The 21,494-nt window shown below is 42.0% G+C and overlaps 1 protein-coding gene across 1 annotated transcript in view; it reads left to right on the forward strand.

The window, feature by feature from the left end:
• The window catches only part of SPIDR (scaffold protein involved in DNA repair), a 156,741-nt gene that overhangs the window by 103,988 nt on the left and 31,259 nt on the right, over nt 1-21,494 (forward strand). The window contains exons 4-6 of the mRNA XM_017516401.2: nt 17,429-17,516; nt 18,807-18,950; nt 19,042-19,101. Coding sequence (XP_017371890.1) covers nt 17,429-17,516; nt 18,807-18,950; nt 19,042-19,101 — 292 coding nt within the window. The remainder of the gene's footprint in view (nt 1-17,428; nt 17,517-18,806; nt 18,951-19,041; nt 19,102-21,494) is intronic.

The raw sequence follows: 21,494 nt of genomic DNA on the forward strand, positions 1-21,494 counted from the left end.
GTGGGGAGGTGGGGAGAGATAGCATGGGGAGAAATGCCAGATATAGGTGAAGGGGAGGAAGGCAGCAAATCACACTGCCATGTGTGTACCTATGCAACAATCTTGCATGTTCTTCACATGTACCCCAAAACCTAAAATGCAATAAAAATAAATAAATAAAAGGGGAAGGCATAACTAATCCACCGCTTGTTTAGCATATCATCAAGAAATAACCATAAAAATACGCAACCAGCGGCCCTCGGGTCTGCTCTGTCTATGGAGTAGCCATTCTTTTATTCTACTTTCTTAATAAACTTGATTTCACTTTAAAAATAAATAAATAAATACAAATATTTCATAAGTTCAGTTGGAAAAGAATAGTTTCTCAATGAAACTTCTGGGCATCATTCCACATATATCAAAAAGATACAACATAAGAAATAGGGGCTTAAAAGGAAATGCTAGTTATTATTAACCTTGGCCAGTAAGGCTATTTTGGGGAAATACATGAATTTGTTTATTAAAATGAACAATCCTGTAAATCAGCCATCAGTTTTGTCTTTCAGTGGAAGATGTCTTATCTTTAACATAAGAAACCCAATTTTATGTCTACTCTATGTAATCTACTTTCACTATCAATGAGAGTGAAAATCAAGTGATTAAAGCATGCAAAGGGAAGACAAGGGACTGTGATCAGGCTTGGGACACCCACCTGTTTGATCACAGGAAGGAGGATGAATGAGAACCACAAACCATCTGAGAGATTCTGTTTGAACTGTATAGGCTAAGCATTAACCATTGCCAGCATTCATGCCCTGAGTACCTACCCTTCTACTGCTGAAGCTAAAACTATTTAAAACTTTTAGACTATACTTACCCCACTACTCAACAAAAATAAGTTCACATTATTGTCAATTAGATAAAAGTTCTGCCTTGACTACAGCCTTCTGTATGTTGCTATGGCTTCACTTATTCATTCAGCAAACAGCACCTTAGCATGGGCATGTGAAGTCATTGCTCCTGCCCTCAAGGCATTTACAATCCAGAGGGCAGCAGGTTAATAACACTTTTGCTGGGGTGGGTGAATGTCCCCCTCATCTGCTTTGGTCAGCAGGGGAGAAATATGGGACTATGTGAAAAGACCTAATCTACGTTTGATAGGTGTATCTGAATGTGATGAAGAGAATGAATCCAAGCTGGAAAATACGCTTCAGGATATTATTCAGGAAAACTTTCCCAACCTAGCAAGGCAGGACAATATTCAACTCCAGGTAATACAGAGAACACCACAAAGATATTCCTCAAGAAGACCAACCTCAAGGCACATAATCGTCAGATTCACCAGGGTTGAAATGAAGGAGAAAATACGAAGGGCAGCCAGAGAGAAAAGTCACGTTACCCACAAAGGGAAGCCTATCAGACTCACAGTAGATCTCTCAGCAGAAACCCTACAAGCCAGAAGAGAGTGGGGGCCAATATTCAACATCCTTAAAGAAAAGAACTTTCAACCCAGAATTTCATATGCAGCCAAACTAAGCTTCATAAGCGAAGGAAAAATAAAATCTTTTGTGAACAAGCAAGTACTCAGAGATTTCATCACCACCAGGCCTGCTTTACAAGAGCTTTTGAAAGAACCACTACACATAGAAAGGAACAACCAGTATCAGCCTTTCTACAAATAGCCAAAAAGTAAAGAGCATCAACATAATGAAGAATTTACATCAACTAATGGGCAAAACAGCCAGCTAACGTCAAATGGGAGTATTAAACTCACATATATTATTATTAATTCTAGATTTTAATCGACTAAATCCCCCAATCAAAAGACATAGCCAAAACCCATCTGTATGCTGTATCCAGACCCATCTCACATGCAAGGATACACAAAGACTCAAAACAAAGGGATGGAGGAAGATTTACCAACCAAATGGAGAGCAAAAATAAATAAATAAAAAGCAGGAGTTGCAATTCTTGCCTCTGATAAAATAGACTTTAAAGCAACAAAGATCAAAAGAGGCAAAGAAGGATATTACATAAGATAAAAGGATCAATGCAACAAGAAGAGCTAACGATCTTAAATATATACGCACCCAATACAGGAACACCCAGATACATAAGACTTATAAAGAGACTTAGACTCCCACACAATAATAGTGGGAGACTTCAACATCAATATTAGACAGATCAACGAGACAGAAAATTAACAAGGATATCCAGGACTTGAACTCAGATCTGGAACTAGTAAACTTAATAAACATTTCTAGAACTCTCCCATTTTAAATACACAAAACATACACTCTTATCAGTACCACATCACACCTACTTAGAGGTTTAAATGAAATATTGGTTGGCTGCTTGTTTGTTATTTTCTTTCCTCATTTTTTCATGTTTCCATTATTAAGCACAATTATTGGCATACCCATTTTTATACTGCATTCTAGCCCGGACAATAAAGCAACACTCCCATTCTCTCTCCCTCTTCCTCTTCCTCTTTCTTTCTCTCCTTCATTCTTTTTTTTATATATTCTTTTTTTTTCTTTCTCTCTCTCTCTTTCTTTTTTTCTTTTTCTTTTTCTTTCTTTCTAAAAAAAAAAAAAGAAAGAAAGAAACAAAATGGGCTGGGCGCAGCGTCTCACACCTGTAATCCCAGCACTTTGGGAGATTGAGGCAGGTGGATAACCTGAGGTCAAGAGTTCGAGACCAGCCTGGCCAACGTAGTGAGATGCCATCTCTACTAAAAATACTAAAAATCAGCTGAGCATGGTGGCAGGTGCCTGTAATCCCAGCTACTCCAGAGGCTGAGGCAGGAGAATCAATTGAATCTGGGAGGCAGAGATTACAGTGAGCCGAGATTGTGCTGTTGCACTCCGGCCTGAGCAACAAGAGTGAAACTCCGTCTCAAAAAAAAATAAGAAAAAAGAAACCAAATGGAAGGTCAGCTAATATGACAGCATAAAAACAAATACCCCTTATCCCTTCAGGTTAGTAATTTAACTAGTTAATTTACCTTGCAGCACAGTAAGTCTAGAATTCAGTAAATGGGCAGGGTTTTGTTTTTTTCCTTTTTATTCATTTCTTCTCTTAGAAATATTTCCCCCACCGCACCCCTCACTATCCTTCTTTCCACAGAAATCATAATTATCTACCAGTAGGAAGTCAGTAGTTTTAAAACTTTCTGTTTTTATTTTTCTTTAATAGAAATCTGTTCAGGCATGATGGCTCATACCTGTAATCCCAGCACTTTGGGAAGTCAAAGCAGGAGGATTACTTGGGCACAGGAGTTCAAAACCAGCCTAGGCAACATAGTGAGACCTATCTCTACACATGGAAAGGGAGGGAGGGAAGAAAAAAAGGAAGGAGGGAAAGAGGGAGGGAAGAGAGGGGAGGGAGGGCAGGAAGGAAGGAAGGAAAGAAAGAAGGAAAGAGGGGGGGGGAAGGGAAGGAAGGAAGGAAATCTAAAGAAAAAGCTTGCAAAACAAATCATGTGACGTTGTTTGTTCTGGAAGGTAGATGAGTTGGGCCAACATGGCTCCTCACCCAGCTCCTTAGGAGTCCAGCAACATAGTCTGAAAGCATCTATTGTGGATTAATTGATTATACAAACATTTCACATATTCCTTAGTTCTTCCTCTTTCTTCCTTTCGGGTTAATAGCTTGTGGTAGTAGTTGCTGTCATGGGGACACTGGGTAGCAGTATGATTCAGAAGCAGAATGGAAATTCTTGTATTAATCTCAAATAAAAAATCCAAATACTTACTTTAAATATGCCATTATTAGCTGAATTATCAAATTTGGAAAATCTAACAGATTTGAATTTTGGAAAAAACAGTTAAATCTTTATAATTTGCCAAGAAAATCTCTCTCTGTTAATATGGGATGTTGAAAATGGAAAGAAAAGAAAGCTTGAGCGTCACTGGAGTCACTCTGTTTTTTCATTTTACTCTCAAACTAGCTAATAAATTAGGTCATGGTATTTATTTTTTAGATGAAGACCCTGAAGCTCACTGACATTAAGTAATTTGGCTCCCTATATGTGAGCTGGGTCTCAAGACAGTTCTACCAAATTCCAAGTCTGATATTCAGTACTACATCTGACATTTAATTACTTCCAATTTTAGGAGAATTCATTTCTGTAAATTTCTCATTTGTTTTGTTGTTATAACCCCTGGCCCTCAAAACAAAAATCTGATTATTTCTTGTCAGTAATGTTGATACTAATTTAAATTCTTAGCATTTTCCACTGTTTTTGTTAAACAACAGTAATAACTATACTAGGATTGTCTTGAGTAACCAGGAAGAGTATTAAATCCATAGTAAATAATTATACTGCCTGCTTTTGGTTTAGTTAGGGTTTTTCCCCCCAGTTTACTTAGATACTTATTAACAAAAATAATTAGCTTTAAGGAAAGGTTGGTGCAAAAGTAATTGCAGTTTTTGCCATTACTTTTAATGTCACTACTGTTAAATAAAAGCAAGATAATTTACTTCTCTTTCTAAAGCCACCAACAATGAGGTAGGTTGTCATGAGGACATTGAACCTAGACTGTACATTTGTGAAAGGCTTCAGATTAGGACTTTTGGTAATGATCTGTAAATAGCCACTGCTTTTGTTGGTTGTTGCTGTTCAAATAATTAGCATAAATTATAAAAACAATTTAATAATCTCCCTTTTACCCACCGGATATTTACCCCAATGAGTAATCTCACACCTTTTTCCACAAATGTCGACATACCTGTAAACAAAAAGGTATGGCTTGCCTTTTTCACTTAATTTCACCAGGATGTCCCTCTTCTGATAGTCATTCAGGTTATTTCTGGTTTTTACCAGAAAGCAGCGTTGCAGCATACTTCCTTGTATATCTCTGTCTGTGTCCCCTTTATTTATTGAGCTTATATTTTAAGCTTCTTTACTGTGAGATATAACAAGCATATGAAAGAGGGCATAATTGTAGATTGTAACAAATAGTAAGTGAGTAAAGCTCACTTATGAAGCTACCACTGAATTCAATAAACATGGCTGGTATTCAGAAGCCACCTGCTGCCCTCACCCTGATCCTCAAGATCTTCACACTTTTGGGATTTCTTCCATGTGTTTCTTTACAGCTGCACTACTTTTTATACATCTTTAAAAATATATTTAGGCTGGGCATGGTGGCTCGTACTGTAATTCCAGCCCTTCAGGAGTCCAAGACAGGAAGATCACTTGAGGCCAGGAGTTCGAGACCAGCCTGGGCAATGCAGTAAGACCTTGTCTTTACAAAAAATAAAAAATTAGCCAAGTGTGGTGGTGCACACTTGTAGTCCAGCTACTTGGGAGGCTGAGATGGGAGAATCACTGGATGACAGAGAGAGCTGGCTCTCAAAAAAAAATGTGTGTGTGTGTGTGTGTGTGTGTGTGTGTGTGTGTAGGTTTACCTGTTTTTGAACTTTATGGAAACAGCATCATGCTTGTGCATTCTTTGTGTTTTGCTTTTTTTGCTCATATTTGTGTACTAAATATGCACACGTGCGAGTGTGTATGTGCGTGTATGGGGTGTGTGTGTGTGTGTGTAACTGTTTTTGAACTTTATGGAAATAACATCATGCTTGCACATTGTGTTTTGCTTTTTTTGCTCACCAGAGATGCTGCAGCCCCAGCTGCACACAAGAGGACCCTGCTGTGGGGGCCTCTTACAGAAGAGGGCTGGAGACAACATAGTGCTAGTCCAATAAACCTTGTAAGATTCATCTGTCTATTGCAGGTAGCTCCAGTTTATTTGTTTTCATTCCATTTTATTTATTTACCACAATCTCTTCATGCAGTTGTTCTAGGGTTTCCAGGAACTGCTGGCAGCGGCATGAGCCCCCTGCCATGTATCTCCTAGGACACAGGTGTGCACATCATGGGGGTAGGGTATTCCTCACCTTCAGTGGATAATGCTAGACTGTCTTCCAAGAGCAGAGTGCCGCCTCCGTTCCTGTTAGCATTGTGGAGCTCCCGCTGCTCTGCTCTCTTTCCCTTAGTTGCTACACTTACATGTCTTTTTTCTTATCTTTTTTCTAGACTGCATTTTTTTCAGCCTGGTAGGTCTGTAGTGGAATTCACTGTGGTTTAAATTCCAGTTCCTGATTACTGCTGAGGCTGGGAGCCTTTTGCACTGTATTGCCATTTGCGTTTCCACTTTGGTGAAGTGCTGCTCAAGCCTTTTGTTTATTTTTCTCTTGGGGTGTTGAGCTTTATATATTCCGAGTAGTAGTCTGTCACTGGTTGTATATAATTTATGTGTTGTGGATTGCTTTTCTTTTTATCGACAGAAGTACCAATTTATGTGGGGGAAGCAGATATCATTCCCAAAGTGGGACTGCCTGGCCAGAGTATGTAACTAGACTTGTTTTCATGACCCACAGGCAGGGCCCCAGGAAACATTAAGTGTTTTTGAAATGGCTTCTGGACTCATAACTCTCCTGAGTCGGCTGGGTTACCTTTAATCAGAATACTTCCAGCAGAGGCTGTAGTCTGTGTCTCCTTCAGGTAAAATGAGACTAACGAGCACCAAGGGAAACAGTGAAGTGTAAGTCAGGTGGATGTGTATCATAACAAGAGCTACTGTTTATCATAGGCCAATCAGGCCTGTTTTTGTGATGCAAAAAAAAAAGTCTCAGAAGCAGATATTCCTTTACCCATTCACAGATGACGAGCTTGAAGCTCATCAGCAGTAAAGATTTTACAACTGCAAAGTGGTCAGGTAGGGTTAAAGCTTACTTTGACACGGCTCCCAAGAGAATTCTGCATCTATTCTGGCAGCTTGAAGCATAGCCTAGCTTCATTGCAGCAGGCACCTTGTTGGGGACAGAGTCCACACCACAGACTCTGTCCATGGTGCGGACCAGCGGTAAGACAGAGTCCACACCAGATGTCTGACTCTGACACAATCCCAGGCCCTTCCCCTCTGCAACTCTCTCTACAGCTCTCCGTGACTGGGGGCTGTGTGGGAGCTCTGATGAGGCACACTCCAATGCCAGCATCACTTCCCTCCCCAAGGCTAGCTGTGGCACAGTGCAGGCTGTTTACTGATTAGGTTGAAGCCTGGTCGCTTGATATAAGGGTATTTTGTTGTTTTCCTCTTCATTATTTGGCATGTCAATGTAAATTATTTTAATGGGACTCACAGTTTCAGTATTTGAAGCATTATATGAGGGGAGGCTACTTGATATGTGAATTTAGGATAATAGGATGAATTGTAAGGAGACAAGGGTTTTGGTTGTTTTGTTTTGTTTTGTTTTTTAAGTATCAGAGCACACTTGTAATATTTGGTTAAAAAAAAAATACCTATGTGTATATAAGAGCTATGGGCCGACAGATTTTTTGTGAAAGTCTGGGTTTTTCCACCTCCATGCTGGTGAGCAGGTGGATCATGTGAGGCTTTTGGAATAGTAAGTACCACCACCAGGACAGAAGAGAGAACTGTTTGCAGAGTTGCAGATAGCAACACGTTTCAGGAGCTCTTCATTTCCTTTGCCGGTGTGTGTATGTGTGTGTAATATCCTGATGAGGTAGAACAGAAGTGTGTAAAGAACATTTTTTTTACAAAGTTACTACATTATACTACTTAATAATTTTATGTCCTCAATCTTGAGTCAAGAGTTGATTAGGAGGACATTTTTTCTTTTATTCTATGTATTATTTTTAATCCCCTGTCTTTAACAGAAGACATTTTTAAATATAATAGCAGGCCAAGCACAGTGCCTCGCACCTGGAATCCCAGCACTTGGGAAGTCTGAGATGGGCAGATCACTTGAAGCCAGAAGTTTGAGACCAGCCTGGCCAACATGGAGAAACTGCATCTCTACTAAAAATACAAAAATTAGCCAGACGTGATGGCACACACCTGTACTTGCAGCCACTTTGGAGGCTAAGGCAGGACAATCACTTGAACCCAGAAGGTAGAGGTTGCAGTGAGCCAAGATGATGCCACTACACTCCAGCCTGGGTGACAAAGTGAGATTCCATCTCAATAAATGAACTTGCTTTGGAAATGTTTCATAAGTTCCTACACCTATATGGTATTCATAGCATATTCTTAGCAGAGAGCAGTCTCCGGAGTCAGAATGCCTGATCAGATGCTTCCTGGCTGTCCCACCACGGTGCTTGAAGGGCTGCTCCAGGACATACCAGCAGTATTCCTGAAATACTGCTTTACAGTGTGCATTTTACTGTTCTGCAATACCTTACGTTATAGAAGAGGGTTTAAGTATGAAGTTCACATGGCCACAGTTTTATATAGATGTGGAAACCCAAGGAAGTATTTTTCTTTGTATGCTAAGCCATGTTTTCCTGTGCTGCCACAAACCCAGGGCCCAGCCCAGGCACCGTCTCTGTCCTGTGAAGAGCCACAGAGCAGGGCTGTCCTGTCTGGTGCTCAAGACCTGCTCCTGTGGCTTAGCAGGGCTGAGGGGCACACCAGCAGTTACATGGAGCTAGTGTTTCACCACCCATCTGTCATCACTTAGGAGAAGGAAGCTCAGCCACTCCAAAAGTAGAGTGCTGAAGCCATTGGCTGGCTCCCAGCCCTGTACTGCTCCTGGGTTCTGTGTCAGCTTCCCAGTGAAGATAACAGCACTACTCTTTTATTGCACAAGTCTCCAGCTTTTCATTTCCTGGAAGCGTGAGATTAGTTTGGATGGGGGCTTTGAGGAACGGAAGAGATAATGTTTGTAGCAAAATCATTAAGCGGAGTTGAAGAAAGTATAGCAATGGATGTATTTCAGGTCAGGTTTAGCAGTCTCCAGATTACAGGCCCCTGTCTTAATGACGCTTTTTAAGTAACAGCTTGACTGAGACGTAATTTACATACCATAAGGTGTTACCCTTTTTAAAGTATACAAATCATTGATTTTTATTTTACTTACAAGGTTGTACAACCAGCATCCTAATTCCAGCACATTTTCATCACACCAGAAAGAAATCTTGTACCTTCAGCAAGAGCTCCACACGTCCCCTCCCCCGGTGGCCACTCTTCTACTTTCTGTCTGTGGATTTGCCTGTTCTGGACATTTCCTGTCAATGGAACCATGCAGATGTGACCTTTGATGTCTGGTGTCTTTCACTTTAGCAGAATGTTTTAAGGTCCATCCATGATGTAACATGTATCAGAATTTCCTTCTTTTTTGTTGTTGTTGTTTTTTGAGATCACGTTTCTTGCTTGTTGCCCAGGCTGGAGTCCAATGGCGTGATCTTGGCTCACTGCAACCTCCACCTCCTGGGTTCAAGCAGTTTTCCTGCCTCAGCCTCCAGAGTAGCTGGGATTACAGGTGCACATCAACACGCCCAGCTAATTTTTGTATTTTTAGTAGAGGCAGGGTTTCACCATGTTGGCCAGGCTTGTCTCAAACTCCTGATCTCCAGTGATCCACCTGCCTTGTCCTCTCAAAGTGCTGGGATTACAGGTGTGAGCCACTGCACCCAGTCAAAATTTTATTCTTTTTATGGCTGAATAATATTTCATGACATAGTTACATCAAATTTATGCATTCAACAGCTGATGGACATTTGTGTTGTTTCTACTTTCTGGGTATCTTGAACAATCCTGCTGCAAACATTCATATACAAGTGTAGATGTAAGTTCTCAGGTCTCTTTATAGACAGCCAGGAGGTAAATGGCTGGACTGCTGCCATGTGGTTTTCCAGAGTGATGGCCTCATTTTACTATCCCACCAGCCTAATGGTACATTTTAATCACAGCTAATCTAATCTTGTTAGAATCTCAAGGTTTCCATGGCTCCTACCAGTTGTTCATGATCTCTTGGGCCATTTGTTGCTGCTACCCTAGTAGAACAAACCTTGTTGGAGAAAATCCATTTCAGTACGAGGCAAGAGTTTGTTTAATTCACTTGAGGTTGTTTTTTGTGTGTTTAAGGGTGACATAAAAGGAGCTAAGCTATCTTCTTGAAGGCATTATTTTTACTTCTTAATAATATACCTAAACTGTATCTCCAACTAGCCTAGAGTTTAACATTAAATGAATGAAATGAACAAGTGAATTTAGGTTAAAGAAATGTATCAGAAGCCATGGATTTCTTCCAAGAGAAATCAGGGCTCATGAAAAGTTATCAAACTGAAGCGTTGAGGGACACTTGTGATGTGCGAGAGGTGCAGTGTTGCTGAAAGGCCATGTGTCCTCACTGTGCAATACTGGCCAGAGGCTTGCTGGCCCTGCTAGCTGGCACCCCAGATTCATGACCTCGTGCCATGCCAGCGCTATGGGCCTCCCAGGCACCAGACTCTCATCTAGAGACCGGCATTCCACAGAGAACAGACACACAGAGCCTGTTCTCAGAAGGCTTACATTCTTTTGAGGATACAAAACAGGCAGCACTAACTAAGCAAGAGGATGTTAGTTTGGTGACAAGCCCTGAACACAGGGTGAGGTGGAGCAGAGATGCCTCAGAGTGGCATCAGAGTGACCTCTTTGCCTATTCTCACCTATGTCCTTGTACAAAAGCCAACAGTGATTCTTGCAGGATTCGCCTATTCAAGACTGCTTGCCCTTTGCTGTTCTCTTTGGCCCTGGTGCTTTCATGTAGTGGGAGACCCAGCAACGCCAGGAGCCACATGAAGAGCTCCCTTCCGGCCCAGAGAGACTTGCTCAGAGTCTCCACAGGTCTTTCTCAATGTTGCAAGTTGGCCTGCTACTAAAACTACTATTTTCATGTTGAGTGTGGAGCCACAGGAAAGAATGGAGTTATAGGAAGTGTTACATTATTTACAAATAACCCACATGCATTGACCTAATTTTACAATGAATGTCCGGGAAGTTACCTTTGCAACTCAAAATAGGATTCCTATCTAAGCTTATTGGACATAATTAATAATGATTCAGCAGCAAATAGGAAATTGTTTCTTAGACTGCATTGAGATTATATCTTAAAATACCACCTACCAGAAATGCCTGAAGTCTGTTGTCTCTGGCATGTAGAGACTCTGCTGTGTGAGGGAAGATGTGTAGTATGTGGCCAGCATTGGGCAGGAGAGGCAGACAGACTGAGAGAGGGGAGGCAATCTAAAGAACACATCCAGGTAGAAGACAAGGAGGGAAGAAGGAAAAAAATAAAAAGTAATGAGGACTGGCCAGGCATGGTGGCTCACACCTACAATCGTAGCACTTTGGGAGGCCAAGGCAGGAAGATCACTTGAGGCCTAGAGTTTGAGACCAGGCTGGGCAGCATAGTGAAACCCCATCTGTACAAAAAAATCAAAAAAATTAGCCAAGAATAGTGGTGCACACCTGTAGTCCCAGCTATTTGGAAGGCTAAGGCCAGAGGATTGCTTGAGCCCAGAAGGTCACACCACTGCACTCCAGCCTGGGTGACAGAGCAAGACTGTATCTCCAAAATATATTTTGGGGGGGGGGGGGCGTGTAATATAAAAGAATAATGAGGACCCAAAGAGGTTTTTTTTTAAATATGTGTTAATCAATGTTTACTGTATTAAAAATTAAAACTGAAAAAGATTTAATGCATTAATTTACCTAAAAGTGTCTATAATAAACCTATTACATGACAGCCTAAATAACATTTTTTATGAAAAATATTTCCTAAAACACAAAAACAAGCATTTAGTGATGAGAGTGGCATTGCCCTGTGTTTCACAGGTCCCTTCACTGGTTGAACAGGAGATGATGGATTATCATCTGTGCTCCACCTTCAGTCTGTTGTAATATCACATATGAGCCTCTATCACAAATATCACCACTGTACACTCGTGAGAGAATGGAAGTGAGAAGGAAAAATAAAGGCTTAGCAGAAAATAGTTTTGGCCTTGTAGGCTGCCTGAAGTCTCTCAGAACCTCGAGCAAACCCCAGACTCCACTTTACGAATGACTATTCTGAAGTATTCCACTATCCAAATGAACTATCTTGGAGAGATATGAGTCCTACCATAGTAATAGGTACAGAGAAATTAGCAGCAACATGACAAATTTTAAGAACATTCTATATGCAAAATATATGCTTGGCTAAAGAAAAATGATTCCGAGCTCTCTGAGGATGAGTCTGTGGAGGGGCAGGTGCTTCCTTACTTGTTATCTTCCCATTTCCTGTTGTCCACAGTGCCATTGTGGCTTAAATCTCCTAGAGCAATTTCCACTCTATCCATACCCAAAAGAAAGCGATTCAGGCAGTTTTAAATTGCCCTGTGAAGATTTGAGAGTAGTTGCATGAGACAGTATCAGATGGAAAAAATAAACCCTGAAATAACTAAGAGAATAGTCAAGCAAGCTGGTAATATCAGCTTATGTTCCAGTGTGCAAAGACTTTCCATGTTTACTTTCTTCCAGTGGGCTGGAGTGTGGAAATCTTGGTTGCCCTTACTTTGAATGGCTGGTTTTCCAAATGACATTTGTCATCTACCGGTCAAGGTCAATAACACCAGCTATAATGAGGCCAGACGAAGCAGATAATTTGCTGCGCCAAAATATCCATAAAATATGTGTAGAAATACGTAAATTTAGCATTGTTTCAATGGCAGTGAGGCAGAAACCCTGTTTCCTTCATGTGTTGTGTATTTCTGAGACTCCTCTTGGGTGTGGTGCCCACTACCACTCTCTTCTTGGTCTGCAGCCAACTTCCATTGCCCCAGAACTTGCCCCATCCTCACTTCTGAGCTCGTGGGTGATACAGGGGCTGCCTTTTTAGGAATTCAGGAAATGGAGGTACCCAGGTGAGGTTCTCTGCACCTGGGTAGCTTACTCTGTTCCATTCACCTTTCTTGTTGCACAATGGGAAACCTCGGCTCTAGTTTACTCAGGAGAAACATCTGTGCATTGACATCACTTCCAATTCTTGAACTGAATTTGTAAATTTTTTCTGGAGATGGTCTCAAGTTGGTTCTCTTCCTTTGTGATTTGTGTGTTTTCTGCTTAGATTTTGACAGCTCCCAAAATATCTTACCAACAACAAAATTCAGGCAAGAAAATTGATTTTTTTAATTCTAAGAAATTAACTTTGCTCCATATAAATATCCCCAATAAAAGATTATTCCTAACCCTTTATAATGTTTAGAGTACTTTTTCTCTCAAGGATCTGGTAATTACTAAAACAACAAATTTGAAAATGCTTTTTAAAGTTAAAGTTAGCTATTCCATCTTTGTAAATTTTTCATTACAAATAGATTGGAAATGTTCAGGTGCAATTCTGTTTTGCACCAGAGAGCCCTTTGCAACACAGAAAGCCTTCAGTCAACCAAGCTTACCTGTCAGCCTGCAGAAGGCACTTACCGCAGATGGCTGGCTGTTTCTAGCACCCCATGCTGCCACGCTTACAGAGAAAGGTGTCAACTTCACCACCCACATCTAGCACTGGAGACTTTGGAACCATCTTTCCCCCTCAAACAGAGGCACGTGTCAGTGAGGAACAGCAGCAGCATTAGGAATTAGAGAATCACAGAATCTTACAAGGGAGGAAAATGAGGCCGAGAGAGATTCAGAACTTCCACAGTGGGTGGAAGGTGGACCTTGTCCACTCTATCATCAGTTCTGTGGCCAGCATTCCTCCAAGCAAATGCACATCACCCTCAGCATCATGGGTTTCGAGTGTGCAGGCCCAGCCTGGAGGATATGAGTTGGCAGGACCCCTTTCCACATGTCCCTCATCTCCAGTACAGCCCAGTCTCAGGCTCTCCATGGGCCCTCGTGAGATGTAAGTGATGTGGTACCCCCGTCCTTATTTTATCTCTCTTGAGGGGTGTCTCCAAGGGCTTTTTTATAAGTGAGAACATGTTCTCAGAAAGTGCCTCTTACACTTCAGTGACTAGTAACACGTCGGAGTAGCCTTGCTTTAAAGAGTATGGAAGACTTGAAATAGTCTTAGGGTTGGCCTCAGAGAGCCATGATTGCACCACTCCAGCCCGGGTGACAGAGTGAGATACCCTGTTGGAAAAAAAGAAGAAGAAGAAACAACACTTAGTATTTATTTTTATGGTAAATATAATTTTCATTGTGGTAAAATGACATAAAATTTATTATTTTAACCATTTTAAGTATAATTTGGTAGATACAATTTTAACATGTGTATAGATCTTGATATCTTTCTACTTAAAAAGTACACTGGTTACTATTATAAAGACATAGCACTGAAAGTCTTTCAGCTTCCTGAGCGTAACTTTAGGAAATCTTGCGTGGGCTCCTGCCAGGCCTCCCACCTCCCGCCTCCCACCTCCCACCTCCAGGAGCAGCTGCGTGTTCTACAGCCTGTGCGTGCAGGTGGATCTGCCACAGCCCCCAAGTGGGTGCACAGAGGAGGCTCCCAGCCTGTCACCATTGCCTGCCTGTACCCTGCTGCCTCCTTCCTTCTCCATGTGTCCTGCACCACCCTTAGCCCCTTTCTTGCCGCTCTTCAAATGCAGCTGATTGTTAGAGGTTGGATGAACTGTGACTGACAGTGGCAGGAAACGTGGTTCTCCCATCAGCGATGGGCAGCTGACTTGACCTCCACCCATGCTCTCTGGAAGGGAGTCCTGTGGGAGCTGCTGGGAGAGCTGCTGACTGCTGCAGAGCCTGCCAAACTGGGGACCTGGTGGGTAGGACAGCTGGCCCTGTTTCTCTCCTTGTCTGCTCCACAAACTTTTGTTGTCACAGATTAATGACCCAAATTTGTCTGCAGACTCATTTTATGCAATCTATAAATTAAGGTATACCCAAAGAAATTTATTCCAACATAGTGATATTATCAAATCATAAGCATAATGAAGTAATCTGTATGTTCCTTTTTTCTGTAATTAAACATTTACTTTATATTTTAATTTTTTTTTTTTTAGACAGAGTCTCACTCCATCGCCAGGCGCCAGGCTGGAGTGCAGTGGCGCAATCTCAGCTCACTGCAATGTCAGCTCACTGCAATCTCCGCCTCCTGGGTTCAAGCAATTCTCCCGCCTCAACCTCCTGAGTAGCTGGGACTACAGGCGCGCATCACGACGCCCAGCTAATTTTTGTTTTTTTTTTTAGTATTAGATGGGGTTTCACCACGTTGGCCAGGATGGTCTCAATCTCTTGACCTCAAGATCCACCTGCCTCGGACTCCCAAAGTGCTGGGATTACAAGGCGTGAGCCACCGCGCCTGGCCTATATTGTAAATTTTTTAAATGAAAATGTTTGTTAATTTTTGAAAAGACAGACTTATGGTAGCCACTTCCCTGTCAGACAGCTTGTTTGTTGCTTAAACATATTTTTAAAGGATCACTTTTTTAAAAGAACATTTCCTATGTAACAAGATAAATCCTTATGCAAAATTAATAGTAAAGAGTGAATTGCAGTGGGAGGAACAATACACTTTAACTGTGCCAAAAGTGAGCTTCTGCACCAAGTTTCCAGCACAGGCTGGAGTCGTTTACATGAATGTGTGAGCTGCCCCCAGGACAATAGCAGCCATCCAAACCATTATCTCTTTTTAAAAATAGTTTTTAAAAACAGTAGAGAAGCTAATTTTTTATGACACTAGGCATTTTATTTAACTCATAGCCATTCTTCAGCTAAGCATCTTGCATTGAATATAAATGTATAATATGTCTAAAGTCTTTGAATTAGGTGGTAGCATCCTCTAAATAAACAGAAGTCTTTAAATTTAAATAGAACTTTCCTATGGCTGTGTGCTTCCAGAACAGCATTTATCAAAGAGAATTCCAAGAGAACACTAGTTTCTGAGGACGTGATTAGTGATGACACCAAAAGGGGTTTCATGGTTAAAAACAGGAGAAGCTTTGGTTTAAAACAGTGTGTCACAGGCACCTTTTACACGAGGCTCTCTGGGCCCTCCACCATGTCCACTCCCACCGTAGCATGTGAGTGTCCTGCCAGCTGCAGATGCACCACACAGCAGTGCTGGCCACAGAGTTCTGTTCTCATAGGTTACACTCCACAGAACACTTTTTGGGAAACTCCAAAATTTTAGGAAAATTGATAAGTACTCTGTCACTGTCTGGAAAAGGTTATTTTTCTATACTGGTTGTTTATTTTTCTAAAAAAGAAGACCATTTTTTTTATATTCATCTTTTATCGTGAATAAATTTTACTTAATTTTACTGAATTTTATCTTAATTTTACTTTGTTTCTTCACAAAGTAACACTAGGATTAAAATCCTGTCTTAAACTGGGCAGATTTTTGAGCAAAAAGCAGCATAAAAGTTTATGGCTTTAGCAATGACAACACTGATAACTAGAGTAACGTCAAGTGGCTAATGTGTTGGGCACTCACTCTGAGCATAGAAACCCTAGTAGGTGCTGCACATGCATTCTTTACTTCCTTTACCCACTGCAATAATGCCAGCAGCATCCCCCCGGTTTCCCAGAAGGGCTGCCACAAGGTCTTAGCATCTTCTCAAGGTCTCACAGTATATAAAAGGCAGAGCTTACACTAGACGAGTTTTTTGATTCCAGGGGCCCTGCTATTCTCCATCTCTGTTAACAAGGGGCTCAGGTAAAGGTTAGAGCCAGGTCTTGGAAGTGCAGTCAGATCTAAGGTGAGAGCCATGTAAGTGAAATCATAACAGTGTTTTGTCTTTTTGTGCAAAAGACAAAACTCTGTATTTCTTACTTCAGATAACTTTTCTTTTCTTTCTTTTTTTTTTTTTTTTTTTTTTTTTTNTTTTTCTTTTTGAGATGGAGTTTCCCTCTTGCCCAGCTGGAGGGCAGTGGTGTGATCTCAACTCATTGCAGCCTCCGCCTCCCAGGTTCAAGCGATTCTCCTCCTTGGCCTCCCAAGTAACTGGGATTATAGGCACCTGCCACCACACCCAGCTAATTTTTGTATTTTTAGTAGAGATGGGTATCACCATGTTGGCCAGGCTGGTCTCGAACTGCTGACCTCAGGTGATCCACCTGACTCGGCCTCCCAAAGGGCTGGGATTACAAGCATGAGCCACCTTATCCAGCCCACATAACTTTTCTTACGTAAGTAATACCTAGCTGTTTGGGGAACATATACAAAATACCCACTCCAAAGTAAGAAAGTAAATATCACCTCCAAGCTCTACTCAGATAACCACTAAAAACATTCTTACAGGCTTCAGTCTTTTTCTTTGGCTTAATATGTATAAATGCATGCATAGATACACACACAAAGAGAGAGAGAGAGAGAGAGAAAGTTAATTTATTGCCTGCTTTTTTCTTAGCAGGGCATCATAAATATGTTTCCATGTCCGTAAATATTTTCTTTGTAACCATTTCAGTGACTGTATAATATTTCACTGTGTGAATGGATCCTAATTCAGGGAGCAGGTTCTTATTCTTTTGCAGTTGGTTTCTCACAGTGTCTCTCCATTTATCTGCCTTCTTTCTTCCCCATCTGAATCACCACACATCTCGAATTGTAGCTCCGTGTCATTAGACATTAGAATCTGTTAAGCATTCTACCAGCTCACTGACCAAATACTTAGGAAGGGATGTTTGATGATGAATACCTTTGACTTTTCTTGTTCCAGGACAGCAGGGATCTTCAGTCTGATTGACACCCTGTGGCCCCCAGCGGTAACTCTGAAAACACCTGGCCGTGACCAGCCCTGTGAAGAGGTAAACCCAGCATTGGGAAAACTTCCCCAGTTGTGGGCTACTCCATGCCAGGTGCCAAGCCAGTCATCGTCACTGCCACCCACACGGTCTATGTCTCCCACTTCGGTGGCAATGAGGAACCCCCGTGCAGCCAGTTCCTTTGTGGTGACCCGTGAATATGAGCCAGGATTGGGATTCAGGTCCCTGGAGACCAAGCTCTGGTTGCCTTTCCTACTGTGCTGCACAACATTTTCTTGAAGTTAACTTGTGACGAATGCTTAAACCACAACCCTCACATGCTGTTGGAACGACTGGGGTCTCAGCCTCGTACTAAAGTAGATATAGAATTTTTCCCATGAACTTCTAGTCACTCACAGAACCAACACTCAGTTACCAATTAGAGCAGGAACTCAATATAATCCATAGACATTCGTACAACCTCCTGGGTAGCCAGGAACTTCCATTGTCCTGCTTGTTTATGATAGTGTTTAAGAAGCAAAATGGATTAAAACTGTTCCCTCCTGTTCCTCCTGTGCCTTTTCCCCACAGGCTAGACAACCGCTGCTTTGGGCCAGAGCTCCCAAAACAAAACATCTTCCTTAGGTCATGGCTAACTTCTAAGTCTGTGACTCCATACTGTGTCAGACAGCATAATAGTTGTCAAAACGCGTGGTGGCTCATGCCTGTAATCCCAGCACTTTGGGATGCCAAGGTGGGCGGATCACCTAAGGTCGGGAGTTCGAGACCAGCCTGGCCAACATGGAGAAACCCCATCTCTACTAAAAACACAAAATTATGAGCCTGCCAAGAGGAATTGTATTATAGAAAACACACACACACACACACACACACACACACACACACACACACACACGTCAGGCATAGTGGCTCATACCTGTTATCCCAGCTACTCGCAAGGCTGAGGCAGGAGAATCCCTTGAATCTGGGAGACAGAGTTCGTGGTGAGCCAAGATCATGCCATTGCACTTTAACCCAGGCAACAAGAATGAAACTCCATCTCAAAAAAAAAAAAGCCCATTTCTAGATTACTTAGGAAGTAATTTCTAGATGATATTTTCAGTATACCCTGAAAGATTTCTAAAATGGCATCTTGAGTTGTTAACAGGTTCATAAGTATAGAAGTTCTTATACTTGGTCCCAGAAGTAAACAGTGTAATCCATTCATTGTATAGCATTCCAGAGAGAGGACACATCTGTAAGCAAATATGTCTGTATTAAAGAGGATATTTTAATCATGTGTTGAGTCTTTTAACAATACATTCACCTTCTACCGTTGCCTCATTTAAACAGATAAAAACTCATCTACCTCCTCCAGTCTTATGTTACATCTTCACAGCTCAACCGTGTCTGGGACAAATTGATATAATTGACGGAGACCCCATTTCTAACCTTTACCAGCCTCCAGTTACTCGCTGCTTAAGAGACATTCTCCAGGTAATGTCTTTGTTTCTAACAAGTTCTTTAGGTATTGGCCATGTCTGTGTGCTTCCTGTAATGCTGCCAGCCTTTTCTAATTCCTTTCCAGATGAATGATCTTGGTACCCGTTGCAGTTTCTATGCCAGGGTGATTTATCAAAGACCACAGGTAAGCTCTCTCAAACTCTCTCTCTTTCTGTCTCTCTCTCTCTCTCTCTCTCTGTGTCTGTCTCTCACATACACACACACAGACACACACACACACACACACACACACACACACACACACACACGGTGTTAGAGGTTTATTAAAGGGTAATCTCCCTTAGAAATTAATGGCTTGCTAAAACAGAAAAGCATTTTTAAAGTCCAGTTAAGCATTCCCCATATACTGAAGTCGCAGTAAATCCATTCCATTTACAGGTGCAAACAACCAGCCACTGTGCTAAGCACTGGGGTGTAAGACCCAGACAACCCTGTCCCCAAAGCTTCCCAGCCCAATAATGTTCATTCTTTTCTGACACTTAGGCAGGTTGAAGAAAGGAAAGAGACGCAGAAACCTCATTTATGGGGTGGAAGTGGGAACCTCAGGATTGAGCTTGGCTACTTCTGGGAACTTTTATAGCCTTTGAAACTGAAAGCACCCCATCCCACCCCATGGTTCCTATGAGGCCTTGGGCTACTCTAGAGAGCAGTGGCCTAGAGGAGCTTGCTGTCAATCAGCTAGGAGTAGAGGAGGGAAGGTGATGTGCTTGCCAGTTTGAATGCATGAACTATGTTCTGCAAGAAACCTCTGCCAGCCCTTACCTCCTACAGAAACATCCATGTAGGTCTAATCACCCAAGAGGCATTGAGAACATCCTGTTTGTTAAACTCTTCTCCAGTAATGGGCAATGTGCACCAGGTGCGTCTGCCTTGGTGCAGGAGAGAGTGAGTGCCCCACGCATTGCCTCCTTGAGGGTGTGTGTGAGTGGACCAAACCAGGCCCTGGTGTCTGCACTCACGCGGGCTGTCGTTGTATCACCAGCTAGCAGCCAGGCCAGAATACCCAGAAATTGCCTAGCAAGGAGTCTCGAGGGAGGGCAGGAGGCTGGCGCCTGGGCTAGCAATCTCAGCCAGGCGCCCCAGTGCACCTTAAGTCAGGGCACAGTGGTGGGAGTGGCACCAGGGGCTGTCTTCTAACCATATGCCTGGTTATCAAGATCTGACACTCACACCACTCACTTTTCTTTTTGTTGCTGAAGTATGCTAAGGTACACCCAGACCTTGTGCCATTTCACCCTGACACACTTGGTACGAATCTCTACAAAGCATTCATGCTTGCATGCAACCCAATTCAGCTGACTGGTTTTGGAGCCTTTCTCTTCCCCTTAAGCTATCCAGTTATTTTCTGTTGTGCATTTATTTTGAAGAAATTATTTGCATTTCTCTGATTACTCTTAGGCAGTGGTAGAACAAGAGAGTGACTAAAAGAATATGTTTCTTAACTTCTAGTCAAGTTCTGGATGAGTTGCATATATATGAGTGTCATTAAATCATTGTTATCACAAGCATTTTAAATCAATTTCTCTTTCATCTGCATCAGGAACAAGTAGGAAAGCTCTTTCTGTAAAGGACTAGATAGTCAATATTTTAGGCTTCTTGGGTTGTATGGTTTTCATAGCAACTACTCAGCTCCACCATGCAGTGTAAAAGTAGCTATGTTGTCATTCATGAATGAGCAGGGCTGTGTTTCAGAAACCTTTATTTACATACACCAGAATTTGAATTTAACATAATTTTTACTTGTCACAAAATATTCTTATGGTTTTTTAGCCATTTGAAAATGTAAGAACCTTAAATAAATGTAAACACCATACTTAGCTTGCAGGCCACAAATAAGCAGGGGTCAGGCTGGATTAGCCCACAGGCCATGGTTTACTGATGTTCTTCAGGTGCTGAGCATGGCTACAGGGCACAGGAGCTGTGACACAGAAACACAACCTGGCCGGGCGCGGTGGCTCATGCCTGTAATCCCAGCACTTTGGGAGGTTGAGGTGGGTGGATCACCTGAGGTCAGTAGTTCAAGACCAGCCCGGCCAAGACAGTGAAACCCCATCTCTACTGAAAATAAAAAATTAGCCTGGCGTGGTAGCAAGCGCCTGTAATCCCAGCTACTCAGGAGGCTGAGGCAGAGAATTGCTTGAACCCAGGAGACAGAGGTTGCAGTGAGCTGAGACTGCACCACTGCACTCCTGCCTAGGTGACAGAGCGAGAGTCCACCTCAAAAAATAAAAATAAAAAAAGATAACCTGAGTGTCTCCTGGTGTCCTGAAGTTTGTACTGAATGTGCAGTGCAGGCTGTGTCAGAGAGAGGAGACGGGGAGGGCCATCCCTTGACAGCCACTGAGTAGGGTGCAAGCTTGTTACCTGAGGATGCCATAGGCACTGTGCAAGAACACATTGCTGATCCATATGATCATTGTATGAAAGTACTTTAAGGCTTTATCTCAATTTAATATTTGCATTTCAGATGTAAGGAGTGTGCTTTAGATGATACACTAGTAACTGTCAGTTGTGTTT

The sequence above is a fragment of the Cebus imitator genome, unplaced genomic scaffold, assembly GCF_001604975.1.
Source record: "Cebus imitator isolate Cc_AM_T3 unplaced genomic scaffold, Cebus_imitator-1.0 Scaffold584, whole genome shotgun sequence".
NCBI classification, from domain to species: domain Eukaryota; kingdom Metazoa; phylum Chordata; class Mammalia; order Primates; family Cebidae; genus Cebus; species Cebus imitator.